This window comes from Apium graveolens, chromosome 3 (assembly GCF_009905375.1).
Source record: "Apium graveolens cultivar Ventura chromosome 3, ASM990537v1, whole genome shotgun sequence".
NCBI lineage: Eukaryota > Viridiplantae > Streptophyta > Magnoliopsida > Apiales > Apiaceae > Apium > Apium graveolens.
In genome coordinates this window covers 154,614,022-154,640,990 of record NC_133649.1, presented here as the reverse complement: position 1 = coordinate 154,640,990, position 26,969 = coordinate 154,614,022, and the positions used below count along the sequence as shown (strand labels likewise).

Sequence of the window (26,969 nt, the reverse complement as noted above, 5' to 3'; positions counted from 1 at the left end):
TTTTTTTTATATATATATATATATGTGTGTATATATTATACCCTCACATTAAAGGGAGAGGGTGTCATACACTCGGAGAGGTTGAGGGTTCTAAGTCTCAACTGAATAATATTTGTGCCTTTTCAGATGATTTGTTGGTAACAAACTACATATCCAGCCTAGTTCTATCGGAATCAGGGATCAACTACCTGGTTTTGTAATTTGAACTTTGAAAAGTGAATTTATTCAGCTGTGCAAATCGGTTCCCGACCCACTTATCAAACATTCAACTGTCCGGTCTAGGAAATGCTGTTCAGTGCTGTGGACCTTCAAAACCCTGGCTCACTGATATTGAAGCATAGAAAAGCTTATTGTTTTTGACATCCTTTTTCTTTTTTAAAATTCAGAAACTCATTGACATCAGTTGGTAAGAAATGTATGAATACTGTCATTAGCTTCGGGCCTAATAACATTTCAAACCACTCCTCGCCACTTGCAACATGTGTAATGCCTGCCTGTACATTCATCTCCTTCATGCATTTTCAATCCTCTATCAATTCACTAGTTTTATGATTCTTTATCTAGACTGACTGACTTCCTATTTCAACACATTTCGTATAAATTGAAATAACTAAACCATTTTCTTATTATCATTTATCTTTATAAATATTTACCCACGGCCAAAATATGTGCATTCAGAATACACCAGGATAGCGTAGCACATACATACATAAGCGGATCACATATTAATGACATTATGTGGCTTATCCCCAAAAAAAATATATATACTTTTTTGTACAACTGTCTAAGCAAAGTCTGAGATTTGTGACAAAAAAATTGTACCTTTACCTGTGAACTCTGGACCAAGAATAAGAATATCATATGTAGCATTGATTCCATTTGATCATGAAAGTAGAGTAGGAATGTACTAATCAATACCTCTTCATTATACTTCTAAATCTAAGAAAACACCAGGTCTTTATAAGTGTTTTCTGTCTTCTCCAGCCACTGAAGTACATGCCAATCACCTTCTTGTAACTAGCTCTCTGTTGCACCTCATGCCAGTATTCCAAAATATGCGGCCGGTTATTTATGTACTTATCTTCAAGTTTCAAGAGAACTAACCGAGCCAGCAACGGAATGAGCATCACATCTGCCAAACTGAATTCTTCTCCTGCTAAATACAATGTTGTACTCAATTTAGTTTCAACTGCATCGAGAAGCTTTACTAGATGTTCCTCGCTATGTTTTAGAACTTCAGCATTTCTCAGTTTCTCTTCTGTTTCATAAGCAGTTCGTAGCTTGGAATGATAAGAAGTTGCCAGATCAGGAGCTTCTGCCATCCGAGCAATAATTACGCGCCTAATGAATTTGGAGACAAACAAACGATAATTTACAGGTACATGGGACAATGTAAAATACTTGGGGTTCCACTCTTGTATTTTATTCATCCATGCAAGAACTTCACTACCACTTGGACTAAAGTTTTCAGCGCCAGAGGAGACTGCTGCTATTCTTTCAATATATCTGCAGAGTTAAACTCAATAATAAGTATTGCCTTCTACCAAAAGATATGATCTAGTTTGCTGGCTTAACCTTTTGTTTACAAGTTCATATGTATTAAGGTGTGGTTAGATCACGTGAGATTGAAGTCGCTAAAGACAGTTTAGAAATATAACATGGAGGTATGAAGGGAGGAAGGAAACTTACTGGATTATCTCTATAGTATTGAATATAATGTGGGAACCATTTTGGAACACAGGAAGTGTGGCAGTTGGATTCATTCGGAAAAAAGAAACACCCATGTTTTTCCCCGTAATCGGATTGATGTGGTATGATGTGTAGTCAATTTGCCTTTCCTCCAAAGCAAGTCTTACCTTCTGACTATCCAAAGAGTATGGATGATGATAGAGCTGCATGATTAAACACCTCAGATATTGAGGACTTCAGGGTTGCTCTTGGTTGGGGTATGTTAACTTCAGAACCTGTATCTGAAATTGGATCATCCCTCGGAATTTAAAAAAGATTGAAAGAAAAAAGAGATGAACCGGAGACATTCTAATAACTATCAAGATACATCTTCAAAAGAGTAGTGACATCACAATATGAAAACTGATATTGAGATAATTAAAACTGCAACCATGAAGAGTAGACTTGCAATTAGTGTCTGTATGAACGTCGTCTATAGCAGGGCCCAAAAAGCAGTTCAACATATAAAAAGTTAAAGGGAATCCAATGCTATTAAGCATTAAAACGGACATGAGACTGGATGCTAATTAAGTGGAGTGTCTTCAATTCACATGATCATATGCACTTTAGTTATGGTCATAAAGACATACTACAAACACCAACGTGATCAACCTTATATAGGATTATTAAACATTCGTAAATTGGGTAAACCCATAAAGTAGATCAGAACCTGAGTGGCCGTGGCTGTATTTGTAATTATAAAATGACAAATATACATAGCACATTGTATATAACATCTTTATAAACCCAAACCAAACAATACAAAAAATCAAAGAGAAGCCTTATCCCCCCGGCTTCTAGTAATTTTCAAAGAAACTGTTAGTGTAAAGTCAGCAGCTTTTTTCACCGAAATAAGAAAAAAAGAAACAATTATTTACAACATACTACATATCTTTTCTGCTAAATCCAAAAAGCTGGGAAATATAAAGACTAACATCATATTCCTATATATATAATTTGATAATTAGTAATGAACAAAACTAAGGACTTGCTCATATTTTAATCATAAATGACTACAGCACAACAATACATAACCCATCCAGGAAAATTAAATGATTAAAATGAAAAAAGATAAAAAAGAACAAGTACAGACAACAGAAACAAAAATAAATCAAAAACAGCTAAAAAAGAAAAAGAAGGCGGCAATAGTGAGTTGTATGAGGAAGATACCCAGATGGATAGTGTGCAAGTGGAGAGAACACGAAGAAGCTGGGAAGTTTTCACTGGTTGTAATGTTTAAAGCAGGGGAGATAGCGAACAACACTTACTTTTTGGATGGATGAGATTATAATAATAATGATGATCATAAAAGATTTTTCGAATACTTGGGAGGGGGCCTGTTTGCTGTACTGTATGTTTAATTTTTCCACACCCAACGGGGTTTTTACAACTACTGTGTGAGGATGTATGTATGTTTGGTCCGGTTTCTCTTTTTATAATGGGTCCTGTTGAGGAAATATTTATTCAACACACTGTTTTCTGGTGGTCAGGATTTTTTTTAATTTTTTTTTCCTGTCTGCCTTTTTTTTTCACGAAAAGGCGCGGAACGGATAATAACAAAAATACCCTTAAATTGTTTCCGCGTTTATTTTACACGAAAGATCGGGAGAGTCGGTTAAACACGAATTCGAACCCGATAGCAGGTAGTCTTATATATCAACCATAATTACACAAGATTCCTAGTTGTAAGAGGGCGATTGGAGACAGATTCGAGAGGATAAAGCATAAACACGATTTAACACCCATAAAAGGTCCAATTTTTATCTATTTCTATGTAGTTTTGTCGGGTTATTAGGGTTCAGTTGGGTTTTTAGAGTTATGTTTGTTCTTCGACACGATTCGGTGATGATGATCGTGTTATTGTCGTTGACAATCCTTGTGCTTATGCTTGAATTTGTATTATATATGTTTTTAATCATGTATTATTGGTTAACTAGGATTATGCATGTGATTTATATATTTATATACATACAAATTTTATATCGAATTTTCGTGGTTAAATTGTTGTGAGAAATCAAGAATTAGGTCGAAGATCGTTGTTTATGTGATTAGTTTGATTTTGATCCGATGAATTTTTATTGTTTGTGAGTGAATTATTAACGGATGTGTTAGTGGATTATCAACGGAAACTAATTGAATTGTTAGATTTTGTTATAATGAGTTGAATTGAATTATTAACGGATGTGTTATTGGAATTGAATTTAGGGAGGTTGGGATTGAATTAACTTCTCGATCATATAATTACATGAACACTCGTTTGTGATGAAATTATAATATTGCAACGAAATAGACAACACACTACAGTAACTAAAATTATACAGTAGTATACTAATACAGATAATTTAACTTAAAAATGGCCTTTATTTGACAAGCCTTCATATTTTATAAAGATATGTTAATTACATTGACATCCTTTGGAGCCCGAGTTGCGACTCAGACTTCAACAATGAGCGCCATTCAAATCTCAGTTCTTAAGAAACAATCACAAGGCTGACTTCGAAAGGCCAGGCACAAAAAGAGAAATCATCCGTTTAACTACAATATTAACCATGTTTAAGGTGATCAACACATATTTCTATCAACTTCAAGCTTGCCTCAGAGGTAGTGACAATATAACATTTATCATCATCATTTTGTGTCTGATAATACGTGCATATAATGCATCATTGGCAAACCATACAAGTATACATATAATTAGACAAAAAAGAAATTTCACAACATCATTATTGAAGGACTAATTCGGATTTAGTTAGTGATAGGATTATTTGATTATGTAGTTCGTTGTATATATAATCGAATGATTGTGTTATTCTTTCTGAAGATGAACGTTATTTGTGAAAATGGTTAAATTGTTGAATAGAATATTCAAAGTTTTGCTTATATGATTGAGAATCGTTGTGTATTATTGTGATTGGGATAGCTTATACACACAAATTTGTGGATTATATGGTTTAAGTTTAGTTTATTGAATTGTTTTCATGTTTATTATTTCAGGATGGATAATATATTGCCGGGTCCAGTTAGTCATATCGTTATTTTTGATAACGAGTATCACATGAGTTCAGATGTTTGGGAGGGACATGAGCGGGGTCCTTTGGAGTGTTATTGTGGGAATAGGAACATGCGTAATTGGGTATTGTCCGATGCACAGAAGGACTTGTTGCATAACATTGATTTTGGTGTGTTTACAAATCCGGGCGTGGTTTTGCAGAATGATGAGAGGCTTGTCACGACACTTTTGGAAATGTAGTGTCCCGAGACCAACACCTTCTTCATGAGACAGGGGGAAATGACTGTGACTCTGGAGGATGTTGGCTATATCTTGGGTTTACCGATTGCTGGACTTCTGATAGTTGGCGATGGTCTGGAAAGTGGCTTGGGGTATTTTGTGAGACATTGGTTTGAGCCGTTGGATGAAAAGGAGGTGAAGATGGCATGGGCCAGAGCCGACATAAAGTACACATGGTTGTATCAGAGATATGGGAGGGTTGATCCGGGTCCTGATCCGAGGAGGATTGCTATTCACACACAGGCATACTTACTCATGGTTATGGGTTATGTTCTATTTCCTACCAGTAGTAGGAATGTGGTGCACCCAAAGTACATTGGACACCTCCGCTTTCTTAGGGGTGTGCAGAGATGGTCCTGGGGTTATGCGGTTCTTTCATATCTATACAGGGGGCTCGAGCATGAAGCACATAAGGGGGCAAATATGATTGCTTGTTGTACATGGTTGTTGCAGTTGTGGGCATATGAGCGGTTCTTGATTGAGAGGCCTCTTCCTGATCCTACCAGGGATTCATATCCAGTTGTTGAGTTCTGGGCTAGGCCGGTTGATGAGGTGGTTGCTGAGGAGGAGGAGGTGGAGGAGGAGGAGGCGGAGGAGGAGAAGGGGAAGCAGGGGAATGAGGTGAAGGAGGTGAAAGGGAAACAGGGGAAGGAGGTTAGGGGGAAGCAGGTGAAGGAGGTTAGGGTAAGGGTAGGGGAAAGGGACGGAAGGGTAAGGTGTAGGCTGATGTTGTTCTTGATGATGCTATGGATGAGGATGTTCCTGGGACTGGGATTATTGTTAAGAGGAAACAGACTACTGGTAAGCGTGATAGTAGATTGGCGTCTCATCATAGTTTGCCACAATATAGAGGCGGGTTTGATGGAGTTGCAGCTGATATTGTGGCGTGGACGCCATATGCCCACTTTCACGAGGTGGATGAGGATTCAGATGGGGATCATGACATATCTGCTGAGGATTGGGAGGCTCATTTCTTTGGTCTTTCCAAGGTTTCAGTGCTATGTTATGATGTTGTTGAGTATCAGCATTTTGAAAAGGTGATGAGACAGTTCGGGTTCAGACAGGTATCCAACGGTCACCGGTTAACATGATAGAGTATAGAAAGCCTATGATTCCGTTAAATCCCTATAACTGTCGGGGTATATGGTTTGCTGAGATTGGTGAGTGGACCCATTTTAGTCATCACCCCGAGGTTGTAGTGGCTCATCAGCCAGACTCAGTGGATGTCACGGGCTATATGCAGTGGTACTTAAGCATTGAACGGATGCGTGTTGGGAAGCCACAGCCAGTGGCAGAGCCACAATGCCAGAGCCACAGCCAGTACCAGAGCCACAATACAGCACCCGGGGCTTGTTTAACAACTCACAGGCATTTGACCTTGTAAGTTATTATAATTGTTTCCCCTGTACTCCCATATTTTTTTATAATTGTTTCCTCCTTTGCATTATAGTAGCATCTTATTATATGCCACAAATGTCTTTGCAGATACAGAAGGGGTTGACATGTTTGCAAGCTATGAATAACAGTGTTCCCCCTGAGTATGAGCAGGAGTGTGGGAGGATTGCCCCGATGTTTGTGGAGCCGTACTGTCGATTCATGCATGATGTTAAAGGTCCGGTATATAAGGCTCCAGTGTTCCAGCATGTTCAGCTATCTCCCGAGGCGATGAGGCCTACGGTTGGAGGGATTCGAGAGCCCGATGTCATTGACATGACACAGTCATCTAAGCAGGTGTCATAGGCCTCAACGGGACTTTTAATGTCCCTCGATGTTGTAATGTCCGCATTTCCTTTTTTTCCTTGCAAGTTCCTCAACGGGACTTTTAATTCGGTGCTCTTTTTTGCGCCCTTTGGTTTTCGAAACAACGGGGTCAAGAATAGTTTCATGCAACTTCTCTCCACTTTATTGAGTTATTTTGGTATCAAATTCACTTCCAACACCTTCCACCCCATCAACGGGCATTTTATCAATAATTTCGGTCTCTTGATTAATAACTCTCACGGTATACTCATAGCGTTTTTTCGATGCTATGCAACTATGACTAAACCCTATAGTGAGCAAAGTCATGTGATTAAATCTTTCCGTTGGAGTCAAATAATGGGATGGGGCATCATCTTCGGGCATGTGATATGGCAACATACCATCAACTCTATTGGCATCCCTAATCCACCTCCGTGTTCACAAAATGTTCCGGTAATTCGGCCACACACCTCCTTGTCAACACGACAATAATATGATGACACGACATGCCCGAATGCTCAAACATTCTACATATGCAAGAACCCCAAAATGACAACTTGTTGAAGATAACAAGATAAGTGGTTCTCTTAGACTCAACCACTAATGGTCGATAACATTTGTAGTACGTATCCTCCACATCTTCTAAGGAACGATTTCTATCCTTCTCCACAAAGTACTTTGCTGCCTCAACCAATTGGTCTTGAAATTTTTTGAACATCTCTTTGGTATAAATGGAAGCGACATGGTGCTCCAAGGCGGTCTTCATTCGCATGCAACAAATTTTGTGACGTGTATTATAATCCTCTTCTTTCTCACACATGAATTATCTTTCTAAAGTTTTTTATGCACCATCAACAAATTCTTTCAACCCCATGCAAGACCCTACATAAGCATCAAAAAAGGCATTCACTCCTTCACTTCTCGGTGTTATTTTTTGACCCACGGAAAATATGTTACGTGTATAAGCATCGATCCACTTATGCTTCAAATTATACAAGCCTTGAAACCATGTATTATCTTCCAACTTGTATTTCAAGATCAATGCTTTCCACCTATCTTAAAAAATTTCTTCGGTCAACGAGTGATATATGCAATTGTTGAAGTCACCTTTAAATTCTTCCTTTACATAGTAGGTTGAGAGCTTCTCCAGAAATTTGTTACTAATGTGCCACGAACACAACAAATGTGTCGTGTTTGGTAGTTGAGATTGAATTGCCCCCGCCATAGCTTGATCTTGATCGGTGATAATAGCCAAATGTACTTTTCCTTCAACGACCTCTAACCAAGTACCCAAAACCCACTCAAATGTAGTCTTCAATTCATCACGCATTAGTGCAAATCCAAAGAGAACCAATTGATAGTGATGATTCACCCCGGTGAAAGGCACAAATGGCATAGCATACCTAATTGTTCGATATGTTGTATCGAATGCAACCACATCACCAAAATTTTTGTAGGCCAACAACGATCGAGGGTCAACCCATAGAAGGCACTTCAATCTTCCTTCTTCATCAATTAGAGTCCGAATAAAAAAATTCCTCCCTTTCCTCTTCTAACCGATGTAAAAAATCCAATCTCGCTTGAGCATCATTCACACCCAAATTATCTTTTCTAAAATCACGCACGACATTTCTCAAGTGTTGCGCATGAAACCCTACTTGCTACTCTCCTCCGTGCATTTTTCCAAATACATTCATTTGTTGTCTAGGTGCAATACCATAAACATGGAAACTCTTAATTAAATTCTTTTGGGCGACGACTACATCTCGCTCCCTTTAAATCAAACTCATCTTAGAAGGCGACACAACATCGTGATTTTGATTTAACTCCAATGATGTTATCTCCCAATGCCTTGTATTTCACCTATTAATCACATGAATCCTAAATTTACATCCACTTCTAGGAAGTTTATCTCTACCCCTTTTCTTCTTCGCACTACCGATACTTCCTATCAGAACTTCTTCATTCTCTACGGGTTCTTTATCGCGGTTTTCTCCCGCTAAATTACAAACATATGTACGGGTATAAATTATTTTGTCCACACGCCTTTGTGTATTTTGGATCTTAATTGCAAACCCATTTTTCAAAGAGTAAGCCCTAATTACATTTCCAGTGGCTACTAAATTAGGGAAATTTTGACTCAAGAAAGGAATTACAATATCTTCTTCTCCAAAAACACTTTTATCCCTTGTCTCACTACTATCATGCATAAACTCACTATTTTCATGGAAATCTTCATTTTCAAATCTATGTTCACTAACAAAAACATCTTCATCACAATCATCAACAAGATTAACATAATCTACATTATCATTACGTAAGCAACTACCACTACCACTAACATCAACAACTTCACTATTTACAACATTATGAATCACTTTATCACTTTTTTTCAAAGATTTTATACCTTCAAACCTAGAAAACATCTTATCCATAATTAAAACAAGAAAAAATCAAGAAATTTAGCTTATCAAATGGAAATTAGTGAGTAAGGATGAATAAAACGAATAATTCCCCCAGATTTGCTCTCCAATTTGACAAAAGTTGCACAAAAAGGAAAGTGTGATCGTTTTAGGGTTTTAAATTACAAGGAAAGTCCTTCCGCTATTCAAATCACGGAAGGGAAACTAGTTCCACATATATTAAGCGCGGAATGGCAGCGTTTTGCGGGAAAAAAGCGCGGACATGGTTTTTTTTTTAAATCCTGATCGTTGAATTGTTGATCCAACGACTAGAAAACAGTGTGTTGGATAAATGTTACCTGACACGTGATTGTCACGGAACATGACCCTTTTATAATTTGATATATAAATTACTCCTATCTTGTTTCAGTTTGAATTCCGATTTCATCGTGATTTACACTAATTAAATATTTCCATTTCTTTTTAAAATTGAATTGGAAGTTGGATTAGTTGGATAAAAATTTCTAATATCAATTTTTTGTTTATTTTATAAATATATTACTCTAACATATCAAATGTGATATTATAATTTTTATTTTAAAAATTAAATACAGGGAAGAAACTCAAAACTAAAGTTATCTCGGATGATGTTTTCATAAGTATCAATTCCATCCTATTTGAAGTTAAAGTTTATCTTCTCTAACTTTATATTTAGAATAATAAATAATTTGACTTCAAAATATGAAATAGGAGAATGCTGCAATATTAAATAACTAGATTAGTACCCGGGCAGAAATCCGGTTATATTATAATTCTTTTATAAAAATATATTTTAAAATAATATTATTTCAATATATATTATATCAAGTTAATGAATTTGAGAAATTAAATAAAATTAGAAATATAAACGCTTTTAAGATATTATGGTACAAATTATGATATTTTTATGAGTAAAGTGCAGTATGTGTACTCGTAGTTAGAGTGTCAGACCACTTGAGATGTCGCAATTCAAAAATTACCACTTGTTATACTCGACTTCCAGTTTCGTTACAATATGTGTATTTCCGTTAAAATGCATCAACACCTTGTAAATACAACTGAAAAGCAAAGGTAAAATAGTATTTTTGTATTCATATTTTTCCTTTCCCCTTCTTCAACCCATATTCACCTACTACACTATAGAATGCATATAACAACAACAAAAACCACTACAAGAAATATTATATTTACCTACCAATAATTTATCTACCATTATATATTGGTAGATAAATACTACTTTCGCTTACCAATACTTAAGTGTAAAGATTATTGGTACAGTTAAACCTCTTTAAAGTAATACCCTTGGGACCGGGAAAAAATATTACTTTACCGAATTTATTACTTTATCGATATAATAATATTTTATTACTTTATCGATAAAGTAATATTTTATTACTTTACCGAATTTTTATGTTTACGTGGTACAGTATAATATATAATGTACGTATAAAAACTAGAATTAATCACATGCAATGTATTTGATCTAAAATTACTTTTATTATGATTACTTATATCCAAAAAGTTAATATCTTGAATGTTATTAGTTTTGCTAACATGGCTTGGAATATTGATGTGAAAACAACCACAATTGCAAATTGTTTTCGGCATTGCAAGATTCGTTCAGAAGAAAATGATGAACAAGAACTTGGAGAAATAAATGAAGGTGTCGAAGGATTAAATGAAGTTATCTCTAATTTACGACATAGGAATGTGATGGATGTCGAGCATCTCTTAAACTATCCAAACGAGAATGATGCGGTTATGGAATCACCTACGGATGAAGAAATCATTGAGTCGGTAATGAGCACTGATGAAGGGACTGATCCTGAACCCGACGATAGCAATGTCATCCCAAGCGTGTCATCAAAGGAAGCATTTCAAGCACTCACCACTTTGAACAATTACTTGTTACAACACGAGCAAAACATACCGGGAGTTATTTTTGCTTTACATAAAGTCAAGGACGAGATTAATTTTGGCTTTGGTGGAAAGAAGAAACAAGCTACAATAGATTCATATTTTAATAAGAATTAAATTTTGTAATCATATACATTATACAGTATATATATATATATATATAATTATGGAATTATTACTTTACATATTACTTGGGCCCTTAATGACTTTCGAATTTTTTATTATCTTATGCTTTTAGCGAGAATATTATTTTACAACATTGGCCCAAGTTGGGACCGATGAAAATTATTACTTAAGCGAGGTTATTACTTTATCGGATATTACTTAATCGAGGTTTAACTGTAGCTAAATATCCAAACGGGGGAGGTGTAAAATTTTCCATACACGACAAGTACTAGATAAACTTATTTTAGTTTAGACCCATGCTTTTCAATGTCAACATTAGATTTAATTTTGTTTGTTGCAACGTGTCAAAGTTGTTAATTTACTAATTTAATCATTTATCTTTGATTATTGCCACATCATCCTATCATTAGCAATACTTGATAGTCGACAATGTTTTTACTTTTTCCTTAAAAAAATTCATGTTATAATTATCTAATTTCCAGTAATATACTACAATTGATATTCAAATAGTAACTTATGGTAAATTTTTAAAACAAATAATGAATTAATAGTTTTTATATCAAATTATGAATTGAATAAAAAAAAGTGAGAATGTGAATATATTTATAAGCCAGATTTTATTAGATGAAAATAGGATGATATATATGTGATCTGTCAAATGCTCATAGTAAATTAGTGATTAAACTAATTAAATAGAAAAAACGTACAACAAATGTGGTAGGACAAAATAGGTAGTCAAATAGAGGAGCAATAAAGCATGAAGAATGTGTAACTATCTCGGCATAATAGGTAGTCCACTCTCCCAATACTTTCATCACGATTTTTGTGGAATCTCCTTGCAGTTTTTGTTGTTTATCCAATTTAGGATTCTTTGTTTTGGCCCTCAAATTTTCTAATTATTATATCTCTTTTAAAATATAAGTTTCTTTATTTAGGTGTATTTTAAGATAAATAAATTATAGCTTCAAAATTTTACTTCTAAATTATTTTTTTAAATATTAAATTTTAATTCAAGAAAATATATTTCTTTTAAAAAAAGAATGTGGATTTATATTTTTACATAACTTAAGGTACGTGGAAAAAGTCAGAAGGACATGTACTATACATGTACTATGAGATTGAGGGAATATAAGCGTTTTTCTTGTTCCGTTTAGATAAATAACATGAACACTCTAATTATTAATTGCTTTATTATTCTATTTGACTTATGTAAAATTTATGTATTTTAATTTTTTTAAATAACAAATATAATTAAAAATTTAATTTACAAACAAAATAAATTAAAAATATTAATTTTTACTATGTAACTAAAGCACATAAATATATGTATGTCAAAAGTCAAAGTGTCAATTAAAAAACGAGGGTAATAGCTTGTATGATTTTTCAAGATTAAATTAACAGAATCTTATCTAAAATTATTAAAACATAAATTGGAAAAGGTTATAAAATCTTTTTATCAATATAAATTCTATTTTTTCTTAATCATACAATATATGTAATTTATGATCTGGTCTAATTTCACTCGAAAAAAATCAAACAATTATGAGATAAATGAAATATAAATATAGTAGTTTACCAACTGTCAACAACTTATCTTGAGGTTGACATAGATACAAAGTTATGAAAACCGAAATTCGAGTCAACTTTGTTTCGTTCGGGAAAAATGTATATTCAAAATTCAAAAAGTACTCAAGACACAAAGCAACTACAATTTTGAAATATATATATATATATATAACACTGATTTTGTTCAATTTTTTATTATAAATGTGTGAAAACTTGAAATTTAATTAACAATAATAGACCTTTTTTGGTTTAATATATTGCTATTCTTTGATTTTTTTCATTAAAATTAAAGTCGTGTGATAAAATCTGAATTTTAACCACCGAATGAAAGTCAACTCCAAGTTTGACACACTCAGAGACAAACCGAGTTTTTACAAAATCGAATTAGACTTAGACTTAGGTTCAAAATAAGTACTCCGACCTGTAAACGATATTTAGAGAAATGCATAAATATTATAGATTATTGTGATTAAAAGTGTGAATACTGAACTTTAATTTCTAAAAAAGTTAAATAATAATATATGTATGTATCATTTTTATTTACAAAATTATGTAAAAAAAATCAAAGAGATGAGCATTATAAGACAAACGAAGTAATTTGCAAATAAAACCCCAATCCAAACTTTCAACATTACGTATAAAAAATGTTTTTTTTGCATTTAGTTAAAGTTATATTTTTTTCAAATAATTTTAAAATATAGTATTTTGCAAAATTAAATAAATGAAACCTGTTTTTGTAAAAAAAATTGAAAAAAACTCAATTTTAAACAAAATCTTTTCCTAAGCTCCAAATAAATAAATTAGGTATTTCAACCTTATGACATGAATGAGTGCTTTTTAATTAATTTTAAAATTATTTTTGGGTAAAATTAATGCCCTGTATAAAATTTTAGATAAGTCTTAATTTTAAATCATAAATTTGTAAAAACATGGTACCAGGAAAAATGTCCCACTTCCTACTTTGCCAAAAATTGAAATAGTCCCGCTTATTTTACTAAAAAATTCGTGCTTTATGACGCTGGTCATTTTGTTTAAGCTAAATGCCTTTGTGGCGCCCTCTAAACCCGGGTCAGAAGTTTAGGGTCCACACACACATCTTATTTATATCCTGCTTAACAATAATAAAAATAATAATAATATGCAGTGACCCTACTTACCAACTACCACGGACCGCAACAGGTTAAAGTATGCACACAAGCCAAACACACACTTATATTACAAACCGTTTAAATCCCAACTATCCAAACTCAGAACTGAGTATTAAACATTATTACAAACTTTTACAAACTTAAATTACTCCAAAATGTGCCTACTAGCTTAACTCGATCAACCTGAAACCCTAGCTCTCGCGCTGGACTGGGGATCCGCGTTACCAACAGGTTCCTTCTTAACTGGAAAAAAATATAAACAACATCGCACAAATGAGTTAACTAGCTCAGCAAGTCACAATGACAAAACTGAGAATAATGATCATCAAGTGAGAAAAAGTTATGACATAAAGTGAACAATGAATTATGATTTAGAATTGGATATTATATTTTCATTTTAAAAACCAAGGTTAGGCTACTGATCAGTCACGCACTAACCCCGAGCAAAGCACACAACACTGCTCTAACTACTGGATCCAAGGCACACATTGGCCTAACTTGACCATTTATATGGTCTGACCACGAATCTGGTCCACAATTTTATAAAACAATCCAATTCTAACGTAATAATAGAATAAACAATGTAAAGCAATAAATAGAATCATAAACAACATTGGATGTTCGATAATGAAATGGTTTCAACCTTCACAAAGGATCAATATGGCAATTTCAAAGCTTGGCTGTTAGGTATTGAAAGAATTGGATACCAAAGGAATCAATGTTTCAGGGTTACAAGGATTTGGTATTTCAAAGCATAAGGTACAATAGGTTGAATATGTAAGTAATCCGGTTCAGTGCTTGGTATTCAGATTATATGTATTTGTGGAGTAGTATCGTATATTTGTGGTTCGTATCCAGGTGTACAACAATCAATGGTTTAGAAAGAATAAGGTTTACGACTCAAGATCAATAACTGGAATCAGGGTTTAGGGTTCAGTGCTTCAAAGCACTTGCAATATAAAACAGGATTATCAATCAACTACAATATATCTCGAGAAAGTTCAGAACACTTGTCTGGTACTAACTTGCTATACTGCACTAACTTCCAATCACAACCGTCAACTCCTCGACTATCTGTTTCCCTTTCCTACGCCTTGCCTCTTCTTTGATTCTGCAGTTCTGGAACTTGTATAATCTGATAGTACTCTTCAAAACCTCCATTTTGGTTACTAGAGCTTCCCGAGCAGATTCCAATAACACCTCCAAATAGTAGTTTGATTTTCAGAAAGGTTTATGAATATAGGTATTTTCTCTGGAAAATTATATAATTACTGTGTGCAAATGATTTTTGATACGGAATAAAATACGGTAAAAGCTATTTATAATTACGGAAAATTAGTATCCCGTTGGATCATTCCAGATACAAAATGGTACGTTTATTTATAAAAACTGATCCAAACGGTATTGGTTTTCGGGATAATTATCCAAACCAGTATAATTTGTATTGCTGTCTTGGTCTCAGCGCCTGGTTACACGTATTACAAGGTGATAATTGTGATAGTTTAATAAAAAGATCCCGTTTATCAAATTACGAGTTTTATTGATTTACCGAAATGAATAATGTATCGAAAATATTGCGTCGGGACCCGCGCATGACAAACCGTACGCCGGATCGAAAAAGTCGAAACATGAAAAATGTTCGGAATATTGTAATTAGGTTAGGAAGGAGTTTTCGGAAGAGTTTCGGGTTATAAAAACGTAACAACGGATGACGTCGGTTGGTTCCCGATTGTATAAAATAGTTTTTAAATACTCGGAAAAAGATTTTATAAAATCCATATATTTCTTATAAAATCATAAATCAACATAAAAATAGTTAGGAAGATATGACAATTATCTATATTTTATTTTGGACATATAAAAATTAAAATACTCAATTAATATTATTTTTAAACATCCAAACACATTTAACACTTAACAAATAATTCAGAGAATAGATACTGAACACATATAATAATTGTCTATTAGCAAAAATAATTACAAGATATATCCCGGATATTACATCCTTTCCCCCTTAAAAAGATTCTGTCCTCAGAATCTCCTAAGAAAATAAATGAGTGTACTTTTATTTCATATCACTTTCTAACTCCCAGGTTGACTCTTCAACCTTTGGGTTTCTCCACATTACTCTTACTAACTTTACTACTTTATTTCTCAGTACTTTCTCTATTTTTTCTAGAATTTCTGTCGGACTCTCTACATATGATAAGTCTGCCTGAAGCTCTATTGGCTCATATTCTATTACATGCCCGGAGTCTGGATTATACTTCTTAAGCATCGATACGTGAAAAACATTGTGAATGTGCTCCATGTGCGGAGGTAACTCCAACTCGTAAGCTACTTTGCCAACACGCTTTAGAATCTCAAAAGGTCCGACATATCTTGGGCTCAGCTTTCCTTTCTTTCCAAACCTCGTTAATCCTTTCCACGGTGATACTTTCAGTAATACTAAGCTTCCTTCTTCGAATTCCATGTCTTTCCTTGATTGATCTGCATATTTCCTTTGACGATCTTGTGCTGCTATCAATCTCTTCTGGATAACTTCAACAACTTTCTTCGTCTGCTGTACTAATTCAGGTCCAAGTATTTTGCGTTCTCCTGCCTCGTCCCAATACACTGGAGATCTGCATTTGCGTCCGTAAAGAGCTTCATAGGGTGGCATCCCAATACTGGCGTGATCACTGTTGTTGTAAGCAAATTCTACCAGAGGTAAATGCTCGTCCCAACTCCCTTTGAAATCAATAGCACAGACACATAACATGTCTTCGATTGTCTGGATCGTTCTTTCACTCTGGCCGTCCGTTTGTGGATGGTAAGTCGTACTCATATTCAGTCTCATTCCCAAACATTCTTGAAAAGTCTTCCAAAATCTTGAATTAAATCTAGGATCTCGATCGGATACAATAGACACAGGAACTCCATGACGAACTACAATTTCCTTCAAGTATATATGGACCAACTTGTCGAGTGAAAATCTTTCATTTATAGGCAGAAAATGAGCTGACTTGGTAAGTCTATCCACTATAACCCTGATGGCATCATGATTAGCCCTTGTCCTTGGTAATCCAATTATGAAGTCCATGGCAATATGTTCCCACTTCCATTCTGGAATCTCCAATGGCTGTAGCAATCCACTTGGTCTCTGATGCTCTGCTTTAACTCTCTGACATGTATAACATCTGCTAACCCATTCCACAATTTCCCTCTTCATATCTGGCCACCAATAATTTTCCTTTAAATCTCTGTACATTTTGGTACTCCCTGGATGGATTGAATACCTCGAGTTATGAGCTTCCTGTAAAATTTCATTCTTCAGCTCCGTTACTGGTGGAATCCAAATTCTAGAAGAAAACTTAAGAATACCTTGATCGTCCTTTTGCGTGCACAATTCTTCACCTACCAAACGATTTATGTCCTGATCCATTACTTCTTCTTGACATTTCTTTATCTTTTCTAACAACTCCGGCTGGAAAGTCATACCATACACTTTCGCTTCATCAGGCTTGCAAACTCTAATCTCCAATTCCAGTTTCTAAAATTCCTTATATATTTCTTCGGGTACTGACAACACATTTAACTTTTCCTTCCGACTCAACTCGTCCGCTACAACGTTTGATTTACCGGGATGATAATTAATTGTACAGTCGTAATCCTTGATCAATTCTAACCATCTCATCTGTCTCATATTAAGCTTTTTCTGTGTGAATATGTATTTCAAATTTTTGTGATCCGTGTAAATCTCGCATTTTTCTCCATATAGATAATGTCTCCAAATTTTCAAAGCGAAAAATATGGCTGCTAGCTCCAAATCATGAGTAGGATATTTCTGTTCGTGTGGTTTCAGTTGCCTTGACGCATACGCAATCACTTTATCGTGCTGTATCAGAACACATCCGAGTCCTTTATGAGAAGCATCGCTATAGATTACGAAATTTCCTTGATCGTCGGGAAGTGACAAAATAGGTGCCGTGATTAATCGTTGCTTCAATTCCTGAAAAATTTCTTCGCATTTGTCGTTCCACATAAACTTTTCATTCTTCCGCGTAAGCTTTGTCAATGGTGTTGCAATCCTTGAGAAATTTTGAACGAATCGATGATAATATCTCGCTAATCCCAAGAAACTTCTTACCTCTGTGGGTGTTCTCGGTCTTTCCCAATTTGTAATGGCCTCAATCTTTGCTGGGTCCATTTTGATCCCTTCATTACTGACTATATGTCCTAAGAACTGAACCTCTTGTAGCCAAAACTCACACTTCGAGAATTTAGCATATAACTTCTTTTTCCTTAAAATCTCCAAAGCTGTTCTCAAATGTGCTGTATGATCCTCTTTCATCTTTGAATAAATCAAAATATCGTCTATAAACACAATAACGAACTTATCCAAATATTCCTTGAAAATTCTATTCATCAGGTCCATGAACGCTGCCGGGGTATTTGTCAATCCAAAAGACATCACTAAAAATTCATAATGTCCATACCTTGTCCTGAAAGATGTCTTTGATATATCTTCTGGCTTGATCTTTAGTTGATGATATCCCGATCTTAAATTAATCTTGGAGAAGTATGTGGCTCCTTTTAATTGGTCAAACAAATCATCAATTCTGGGTAACGGATACTTGTTCTTAATTATAAGCTTGTTGAGCTCCCTGTAGTCGATGCACAGTCTCATGCTTCCATCCTTCTTTTTGACAAATAGTACCGGTACACCCCACAGGGATACACTGGGTCTGATTACTCCTTTCTCTAACAACTCTTGTAATTGCTTTGCTAGCTTCTTCATCTCAAAAGGTGCCATTTTGTACGGGGCCTTGAATACTGGTTCTGTTCCAGGTGCTAAGTCAATTACAAACTCAATTTCTCTGTTTGGAGGAAGTCCTGGTAACTCATCGGGAAACACGTCTGGAAATTCATTAACTATTGGAATATCTTCAAGTTTTGCTGGCTCTTGGCTTTTGTCAATCACATATGCAACGAAATGTTCGCATCCTTTCCGTAGTAACTTCTTGGCTTGAACATCGTTAAGAATTTCTTTACCTGCTTCTGGCCCTTGAACGTTACTATCCTTTCGTCTGCCGTCTTCACCATTACCTTCTTATTTCGACAATCTATCTGGGCGTCGTGCTTAGATAACCAATCCATTCCTAAGATAACGTCAAATTCTCCTAACTTGAATGGTATCAAATCTACACAAAACTTACTACCAGAAATCTCAACCTCACAATTCCCACAAACTTGATTAACAGATACACGTTCTTGATTTGCTAATTCCACAGTCATTACTTCATTTAAATACTCAATTGGACAATTTAACTTACTAACAAAATCTTGTGAAACAAATGATCGGGTTGCTCCCGAATCTATTAACACTTTGACACATAAAGAATTCAAATTAAGCGTACCTGCCACGACATTAGTATCCTGGATAGCGTCCTTCACAAACATATCAAAAACTCTAGCCCTTGGAGTCTCATTCATTGCTGGGGTAGATCCCATAATCCTCAATGCATTACTGACTGAGGCTGGTGTCTTGCAATCCCTGGCTATATGTCCTGGATTTCCATATTTGAAGCACGTAAATCCAATAGATGGAACCTTAACTGCTGGAGTCCGGATAGGCTGATCCTTGTTTGTTGGCTCTCTCACTGGCTGATTTCGGCACTCCCTCGAATAGTGCCCTTTCTGATTGCACTTGAAACAAACGACATTCAACTTATTACAAACTCCTCCATGTTTCTTCCCACATACATGGCAATCTGGAAAAGTTAATCTCAACTGATTCGGCTGATTCACATTAACTGGACAGTTGCCCTGGCCTCCGTCGCCTACATTTTGTCTCTTGAAATTAAAATTTCTCCCTGGATGAAACTTGCCCTTCTTAAAATTTGGAAACTTCCCTGGTTGTGACTGACCTTCATTCCCTTCAAATTTCCTTTTCTTAATTTCTTTTTCCTTCTGGGACATCTCGCTCTCTGTCTCTGCAATCATGGCCTTTTGTACAACTCCTGCATAGGTATCCAACTCAAAAATGGCTACCTTCCCTCTGATCCATGGCTTCAGACCCTGCTGGAATCTTTTAGCCTTCTTCCTGTCAGTATCCACATATGACGGCACATACCTTGACAACTCTTCAAACTTACTTTCATAATCCGCCACCGACATATTTCCTTATTTTAACTCTAGAAACTTCAGCTCCATCTGATCCTGAACAAACTGGGGAAAATACTTTTCTAAAAACAATTCCTTAAACCTCTCCCAAGTAATATCATCTGTATCTTCTAATGTCTTCACAGTCTCCCACCAATAGGTGGCCTCATTCTTCAAGTAATAACTTGCAAACTCAACCTTCTGTTCTTCCTTTACTTTCACTAAAGCAAACGACTTCTCTATTTCCTTTAACCAAACATTTGCTTCAATCGGTTCTAAGGAACCCTTAAATTCTTGTGGGTTTACCGCCTGAAAAGTTTTAAAAGTTACCTGGGGATTGGTCTGTCTTTGTTGTTGTTGTTGTGCGAGGTGAACTGTTTGTTGGGCCAAGATTTGAAGGATCTGGGCTATTGCTGGGTCTATGGGTCCTGGGTTTACATTCTGGTTTGTGTCATCTTGGTTGTTATTGTTGTTGTTGTTGGTTTCTTCATTCTGGGTGTTGGTGCGGGTATTTCTTCTGGGAGGCATTTTCTGTAAAGAATCAAACAACTTATTTAGCTTTTAAATCAAATCCTTTACATAAAAGAAAAGTTTTGGAAAACAGAAATATCTCTTTTTGAAAACAGTTGTAACAGTTGAACTAAGTAAATTGCATGCTTCTTTACAGAATATAAACAGTTTTGGGAATAGGGTACATGGTATCACATGGGTATAACTGGTGCAATAAATAAGGTAAAGTAAAACAGGTGTAGTAAAATAAATGACAATGCTGGAAAAAAAGTACTGATATATATAGATCAAAAGTTTTAGGTAGTACAGGCGTAAAGACGCTTCGGAAGTAAAAGCAAAAGGGTACGGCAAACCTACTCACTAGTCAGCAGATCTAGTCTATAAATACAACCCAAAAGTCTACTGATACATACTACACAATCATAACAACACTGATCAACATCTCCATCTATGGATCTCTGACTCAACTCCAAGGAAACTCTGGTCCTCCTAGCCTCTCAAAGTCTTCCATCACCTCAGTAGCCCATCCCATAAGTGCATCAGGGCCTCGGCCAGGTAGTGTAGCTCCATGTAACCTAGCCTCAAGAATCCCGCGTGTCACATGGATCTCTTCTCGAAGCTCCCTCACACCACGATCAACATCTGTAGTCCTGATGATATGCTGTAGCTCTCGGATCTGGGCCAACTAGGAATCACGCTCCAGTAGAAGAGCCTCATACCGGTAATAAGGAACTGGGTGCAATGTAGACCGGAATGAGGCACCTGCAACTGAATGCCCAATGGAATCTGAGTCAGCTGGTAGGGGTCCTCTGATAGGTGGCCTCATGCCTGGGGGTGGAATAGCCTGCAGTGGTACGGGTTGCAACACAGGTGGGGGTAGAATAACCAACACTAGTGGAACAACAGGACGTGGATCTGAAGATGGTACTCCAACTGAAGGCTCTGAGAGTTCAGCTGATACGGGGATGAAAGAGTCGACCATCGCTGCTATCTGAAATCATATTGTAATATAAGAATCTCGAACCACAACGCGAATCACACTAATACGTATCATACCGTATCACTCGACCTCTCGACGTTCTATCTTTCTATTCCTTACTTCTAATCCTAACCCTCTACCCATTCCCGTCAACCTAAGCTTCTGTCAGTGACTTATAACCTGTAGCTCTGATACCAAACCTGTGGCGCCCTCCAAACTCGGGTCAGAAGTTTAGGGTCCACACACACACACACACCTTATTTATATCCTGCTTAACAATAATAAAGATGGACCGCAACAAGTTGAAGTATGCACAAAAGCCAAACACACACTTATATTACAAACCATTTAAATCCCAACTATCCAAACTCAGAACTGAGTATTAAACATTATTACAAACTTTTACAAACTTAAATTACTCCAAAAGGTGCCTACTAGCTTAACTCGATCAACCTGAACCCCTAGCTCTCGCGCTGGAGTGGGGATCCGCGTTACCAACAGGTTCCTTCTTAACTGGAAAAGAACATAAACAACATCGCACAAATGAGCTAACTAGCTCAGAAAGTCACAATGACAAAACTGAGAATAATGATCATCAAGTGAAAAGAGTTATGACATCAAGTGAACAATGAATTATGATTTAGAATTGGATATTATATTTTCAATTTAAAAACCAAGGTTAGGCTGCTGATCAGTCACGCACCAACCCCGAGCAAAGCACTCAACACTGCTCTAACTACTGGATCCAAGGCACACATTGGCCTAACTTGACTATTTATATGGTCTGACCACGAATCTGGTCCACAATTTTATAAAACAATCCAATTCTAACATAATAATAGAATAAACAATGTAAAGAAATAAATAGAATCATAAACAACATTGGATGTTCGATAATGAAATGGTTTCAACCTTCACAAAAGATCAATATGGCAATTTCAAAGCTTGGCTGTTAGGTATTGGAAGAATTGGATTACAAAGGAATCAATGTTTCAGGGTTGCAAGGATTTGGTATTTCAAAGTATAAGGTACAATAGGTTGAATATGTAAGTAATCCGGTTCAGTGCTTGGTATTCAGATTGTATGTATTTGTGGAGTAGTATCGTATATTTGTGGTTCGTATCCGGGTGTACAACAATCAATGGTTTAGAAAGAATAAGGTTGACGACTCAAGATCCATAACTGGAATCAGGGTTTAGGGTTCAGTGCTTCAAAGCACTTGCAATATAAAACAGGATTATCAATCAACTACAATATATCTCGAGAAAGTTCAGAAACTTGCCTGGTACTAGCTTGCTATACTGCACTAACTTCCAATCACAACCATCTACTCCTCGACTATCTGTTTCCCTTTCCTACGCCTTGCCTCTTCTTTGATTCTGCAGTTCTGGAACTTGTATAATCTGATAGTACTCTTCAAAACCTCCGTTTTGGTTACTAGAGCTTCCTGAGCAGATTCCGATAACACCTCCAAATAGTAGTTTGATTTTCAGAAAAGTTTATGAATATAGGTATTTTCTCTGGAAAATTATATAATTACTGTCTGCAAATGATTTTTGATACGGAATAAAATACGGTAAAGGCTATTTATAATTACGGAAAATTAGTATCCCGTTGGATCATTCCAGATACAAAATGGTACGTTTATTTATAAAAACTGATCCAAACGGTATCGGTTTTCGGGATAATTATCCAAACCAGTACAATTTGTATTGCGGTCTTGGTCTCAGCGCCTGGTTACACGTATTACGAGGTGATAATTGTGATAGTTTAATAAAAAGATTCTGTTTATCAAAATACGAGTTTTATTGATTTACCGAAATGAATAATGTATCGAAAATGTTGTGCCGAGACCCGCGCAGGACAAACCGTACGCCGGATCGAAAAAGTCAAAACATGGAAAATGCTCGGAATATTGTAATTAGGTTAGGAAGGAGTTTTCGGAAGAGTTTCGGGTTATAAAAACGTAACAACGGATAACATCGGTTGGTTCCCGATTGTATAAAATAGTTTTTAAATACTCGGAAAAAGATTTTATAAAATCCATATATTTTCTTTAAAATCATAAATCAACATAAAAATAATTAGGAAGATATAACAATTATCTATATTTTATTTTGGACATATAAAAATAAAAATACTCAATTAATATTATTTTTAAACATCCAAACACATTTAACACTTAACAAATAATTCAGAAAATAGATACTGAACACATATAATAATTGTCTATTAACAAAAATAATTACACGATATATCCCGGATATTACAGCCTTAATCTATCTATACCTATATCCCTAAAAGCCGGAATATAGTATTCATCTCAACACTTTATTCTCAAAACCATTTTGGTGAAAAAACTGAGGTGTCTATTTCACCCACTCACAAGCTCTAACATCAAGAAAGAGAAAAAGAGGATGCGACTCTCGTACCGAAGACTTGTAACTTGGTGGTATGTCTATTTTTTATTTCTTATGTTTTAAAATTATGTATTATGTCCTGCTCATTTTAAGTGAAGATTATAGAGAAAATCTTATTTTGTATATTTTGTTTATAGTTGCTCAAAATCCTGATAACATATGCCATCTTGTTTTTAATATATTATCTTTACATGTTATTTTTTAAGTTTCCAGGCAATAAAACAAGTTCTTTCTCTTCTTGTTCATAAGCAAGGAGCCATGTTCGGTGATATTTGCCATTAACAATTAAGTTTTTCAAATATCCATGTTCAGAGTGCATAAGCATGATATTGCACAAGTAAGTGTATCAAAGCCGAGTAACAAAAATCAAATCAACCCAGAACCTAGTTATTACATTACTTATATGAGTTCTTTAGTTTTTACATACAGGGGTTATTGGGTGCATTTGAAGTCCAACAAAAGGAAATCAACTGACTCTGATTTAAGGAATAGCTTAACACGTTAATTCATATGCAAAAGGTCAAACAAATTATGAACAACATGGAAGATGCAGTTTTCTTTAGTGAAAGGCACTATTTTGTTCAATTTTGGGGTGTAAAGAGTTCCAATTTGTTATTGGAACTAATTGTTTACATTTTATTTTATTTTATTATGTAAATTGCAATTATAATCAAATGACAGTTGTTTTACAGAGTTATGGTCTGGCATATATGATAATTATGAATTATATTCAGAATGTATATATTGTAAAATTACAGATTTTATATAAGAAATTGTTATTTTTCATTATTAATTTTTAATGATATAATAAAAATTTCATTTACCAACAATTATTATTATCATTGTTTAAGGTGCCATACGCAGAACTCTTATACAACCATATTAATTAATATAAAACTGTCATTGGGAACACTTCATTGTTGCCACGTGGACCAATTGTCGAGTGCCATATGTACCACTTATATAGCGCCACGTGGTGCTTGCTAAAACATGGACCAATGGCTAAGTGCCATATCATTAGCTGAATCATCTGTGACAAGTAACCTAAATGGGCTCCACATGATACTTTTAACTACCAATATAATATATGTTTTCTTTACTAATTTTTACCTAACACTCGCTACCAACAATGTATTGGTACGCAAAACTATTTACCTACTAATATAATACCTTTACTTACACATATATTTGGTAGGTAAATGTCAAATTTCTTGTAGTAAACTTTAATATATTTTTTGAGAAGTTAAAACTTTAATATATCATTCATTTTTTAACGAAATAAAATAATTCAAGTTGCTATAGAATCATCTAATTCTTCTTTACAAATTGATACTGATTTTAGTATCAAAAATATAGTTCAAGAAATTGGTATATTTTGAACATTAGAAAGACAAATGTGCTTTGATGTGCTGTGTTAAATACATGTATATACACATGGATACGTTTGTATATCCATCTCTTTTAATTAACAAGATTTGATTCAGATGGAAAGTATTTTTGCAAAGCCCTTTTTTCCTACAATATACCCAAAAATTGTGAGGCAAAACCCAGAAACTAATATTTCTCAATTATCCATTTTTAAAGCACTACTGAAGCAAGACTTTCTTCTTCCAACTGTAAGCTATGGTTAAAGCCCGTGTATAAAATTTTCTGTGAAAAGATATTTAAATTTTGTCTATTTATTGGTATGATTTTTATTCTTTATTGTCTATGAAAATACTTAGCAACACTATATTGTCAATTGTAATAATATAATGTGTGCAGCTGATTCTTTTGATTCATAAAAAGTTAGCTAAGCTATGTATTTGCACATATGTAAGTTTGTCTTGTATTTTTGAAGCCGGGAAAGAAGATTAATGTCTAGGTTTTAATGAGGATTAAAATATGAATCCCATTAATACCCTTACGGCATTAGTGTAACTTATTGGTTACACGCAAAGTGTAATTAAAATAAAATATTAGTACAACAAGTGATAGGTTTTGGACTACGGTATCTCAAGTGGTTTCACACCCTAACTACGAGTATACATAATGTAATTTACTCTATTGTTATTATCGATTTTTTATTATAAATAAAAATATTAAATAGATTGATTATAATTTTTTTATTATCAATTTTTTATAATATATAAAAATATGAAATAGATAGACTAGCTTTAAATTAGTGGCAGAGAGAAAATTGATATAGACTATAAATTGAAGACGATAAAAATATGGAGAGGAAATGAGAAACGAGAAAGAGAGAAACATTGTGGAGGTTAAAAATGAAATAGAGAGATTGAAAGTATAATTAATTAGGAGAAATGTTAGTGAAAAATGACATCATCAAATTAACGTGAGTTTGACACATAAGATCTGATGATGTCAGCTTTTGGATGAGAGTTTGACACATAAGAAAGTATAACATCAATTGTACTTTCTTTTAGTATAATGTATATAAAATAACGGATGTCTCACGATATGTATGGATGAGTATATCCACTATATGTAATTAAATATATAAACGAAATTTCTAGTGTATGCCCAAAGGCGCATACTAAATTTCTAGTGTGTGTCAAGTGTACATGCTAAGAATCCGTACTTGATAAGTTGTCAAAAATTTTATTGGTGCAGAGCTTATTAATAATGATGAACCCCCCTCCATGCACAAAAATCTCCATCAATAAAATATTGAGACTTGGGTATCTACAGGGGACTTGAGCCATGTACGGGGCAAATGTAAGTGGGGTGTGTGTGATGTGTTTATTTTATTCTAACCGCAATCACATGATGTCCCTTGCTAGTATAAAGCGGCAAGTGCAGGTCGTATACACAAGGAGACAAATTCTATTAATTTTGACTCAATTAATATAGATTGTTTCAAGAGAAAAACGATTGTGTGAAGAATATTTTAACTAACTAATAACTATAACTAAATTAATACTACTTAACAAGACACTAAATAAGGAATATTAAAACCTA

At 34.8% G+C, this 26,969-nt stretch overlaps 3 protein-coding genes, 1 long non-coding RNA gene and 1 other non-coding gene across 7 annotated transcripts; 2 read left to right on the top strand and 3 right to left on the bottom strand.

Annotated features, from left to right (window-relative positions):
* Nucleotides 1–801: 801 nt before the first annotated feature.
* Nucleotides 802–3,118, bottom strand: LOC141712867 (glutathione S-transferase TCHQD). 2 transcript variants are annotated; one of them, XM_074515969.1, is made up of 3 exons: nucleotides 2,899–3,118; nucleotides 1,690–1,970; nucleotides 802–1,506 (listed from the first exon to the last, which is right to left on the bottom strand). In XM_074515969.1, the coding sequence occupies exons 2-3, from the start codon at nucleotides 1,896–1,898 to the stop codon at nucleotides 912–914; spliced, it is 804 nt and encodes a 267-aa protein (XP_074372070.1). In that variant the 5' UTR covers nucleotides 1,899–1,970; nucleotides 2,899–3,118; the 3' UTR covers nucleotides 802–911. The 2 variants fall into 2 exon arrangements, with proteins under 2 accessions (XP_074372070.1, XP_074372071.1); XM_074515970.1 differs by having other exon boundaries at nucleotides 1,690–1,964.
* Nucleotides 3,119–4,319: 1,201 nt separating this feature from the next.
* On the bottom strand, nucleotides 4,320–4,400 carry LOC141716112 (small nucleolar RNA snoR122). Its single transcript, XR_012572837.1, has one exon. It is a non-coding gene; the product is annotated as a small nucleolar RNA snoR122 (small nucleolar RNA).
* A 3,414-nt stretch (nucleotides 4,401–7,814) lies between these two features.
* LOC141714656 (protein FAR1-RELATED SEQUENCE 2-like) lies at nucleotides 7,815–9,192 on the bottom strand. The gene is made up of 3 exons (XM_074518162.1): nucleotides 8,621–9,192; nucleotides 8,449–8,530; nucleotides 7,815–8,309 (listed from the first exon to the last, which is right to left on the bottom strand). The coding sequence occupies exons 1-3, from the start codon at nucleotides 9,190–9,192 to the stop codon at nucleotides 7,815–7,817; spliced, it is 1,149 nt and encodes a 382-aa protein (XP_074374263.1).
* Nucleotides 9,193–10,752: 1,560 nt separating this feature from the next.
* On the top strand, nucleotides 10,753–11,232 carry LOC141714655 (uncharacterized). Its single transcript, XM_074518161.1, has one exon. It carries the CDS (start codon nucleotides 10,753–10,755, stop codon nucleotides 11,230–11,232), a length of 480 nt encoding a protein of 159 aa, XP_074374262.1.
* Nucleotides 11,233–23,917: 12,685 nt separating this feature from the next.
* On the top strand, nucleotides 23,918–24,709 carry LOC141710904 (uncharacterized). 2 transcript variants are annotated; one of them, XR_012571128.1, is made up of 3 exons: nucleotides 23,918–24,040; nucleotides 24,222–24,345; nucleotides 24,425–24,709. It is a non-coding gene; the product is annotated as an uncharacterized LOC141710904 (long non-coding RNA). The 2 variants fall into 2 exon arrangements; XR_012571127.1 differs by having other exon boundaries at nucleotides 23,934–24,040; nucleotides 24,215–24,345.
* The last annotated feature ends 2,260 nt before the right edge of the window (nucleotides 24,710–26,969 follow it).

Excerpts from the sequence above, each read along its gene's own strand:
- LOC141712867 (XM_074515969.1), bottom strand. The coding sequence starts at position 1,898 with ATGCAGCTCTATCATCATCCATACTCTTTGGATAGTCAGAAGGTAAGA. Across the intron at positions 1,507-1,689 it reads AATACTATAGAGATAATCCA|ATATATTGAAAGAATAGCAG; the intron begins GTAAGTTTCCTT and ends TTAACTCTGCAG.
- LOC141714655 (XM_074518161.1), top strand. The coding sequence starts at position 10,753 with ATGGCTTGGAATATTGATGTGAAAACAACCACAATTGCAAATTGTTTT.
- LOC141714656 (XM_074518162.1), bottom strand. The coding sequence starts at position 9,192 with ATGGATAAGATGTTTTCTAGGTTTGAAGGTATAAAATCTTTGAAAAAA. Across the intron at positions 8,531-8,620 it reads AGGATTCATGTGATTAATAG|GGAGCGAGATGTAGTCGTCG; the intron begins GTGAAATACAAG and ends TTTGATTTAAAG. Across the intron at positions 8,310-8,448 it reads CACCTAGACAACAAATGAAT|AAGAGGAAAGGGAGGAATTT; the intron begins GTATTTGGAAAA and ends TACATCGGTTAG.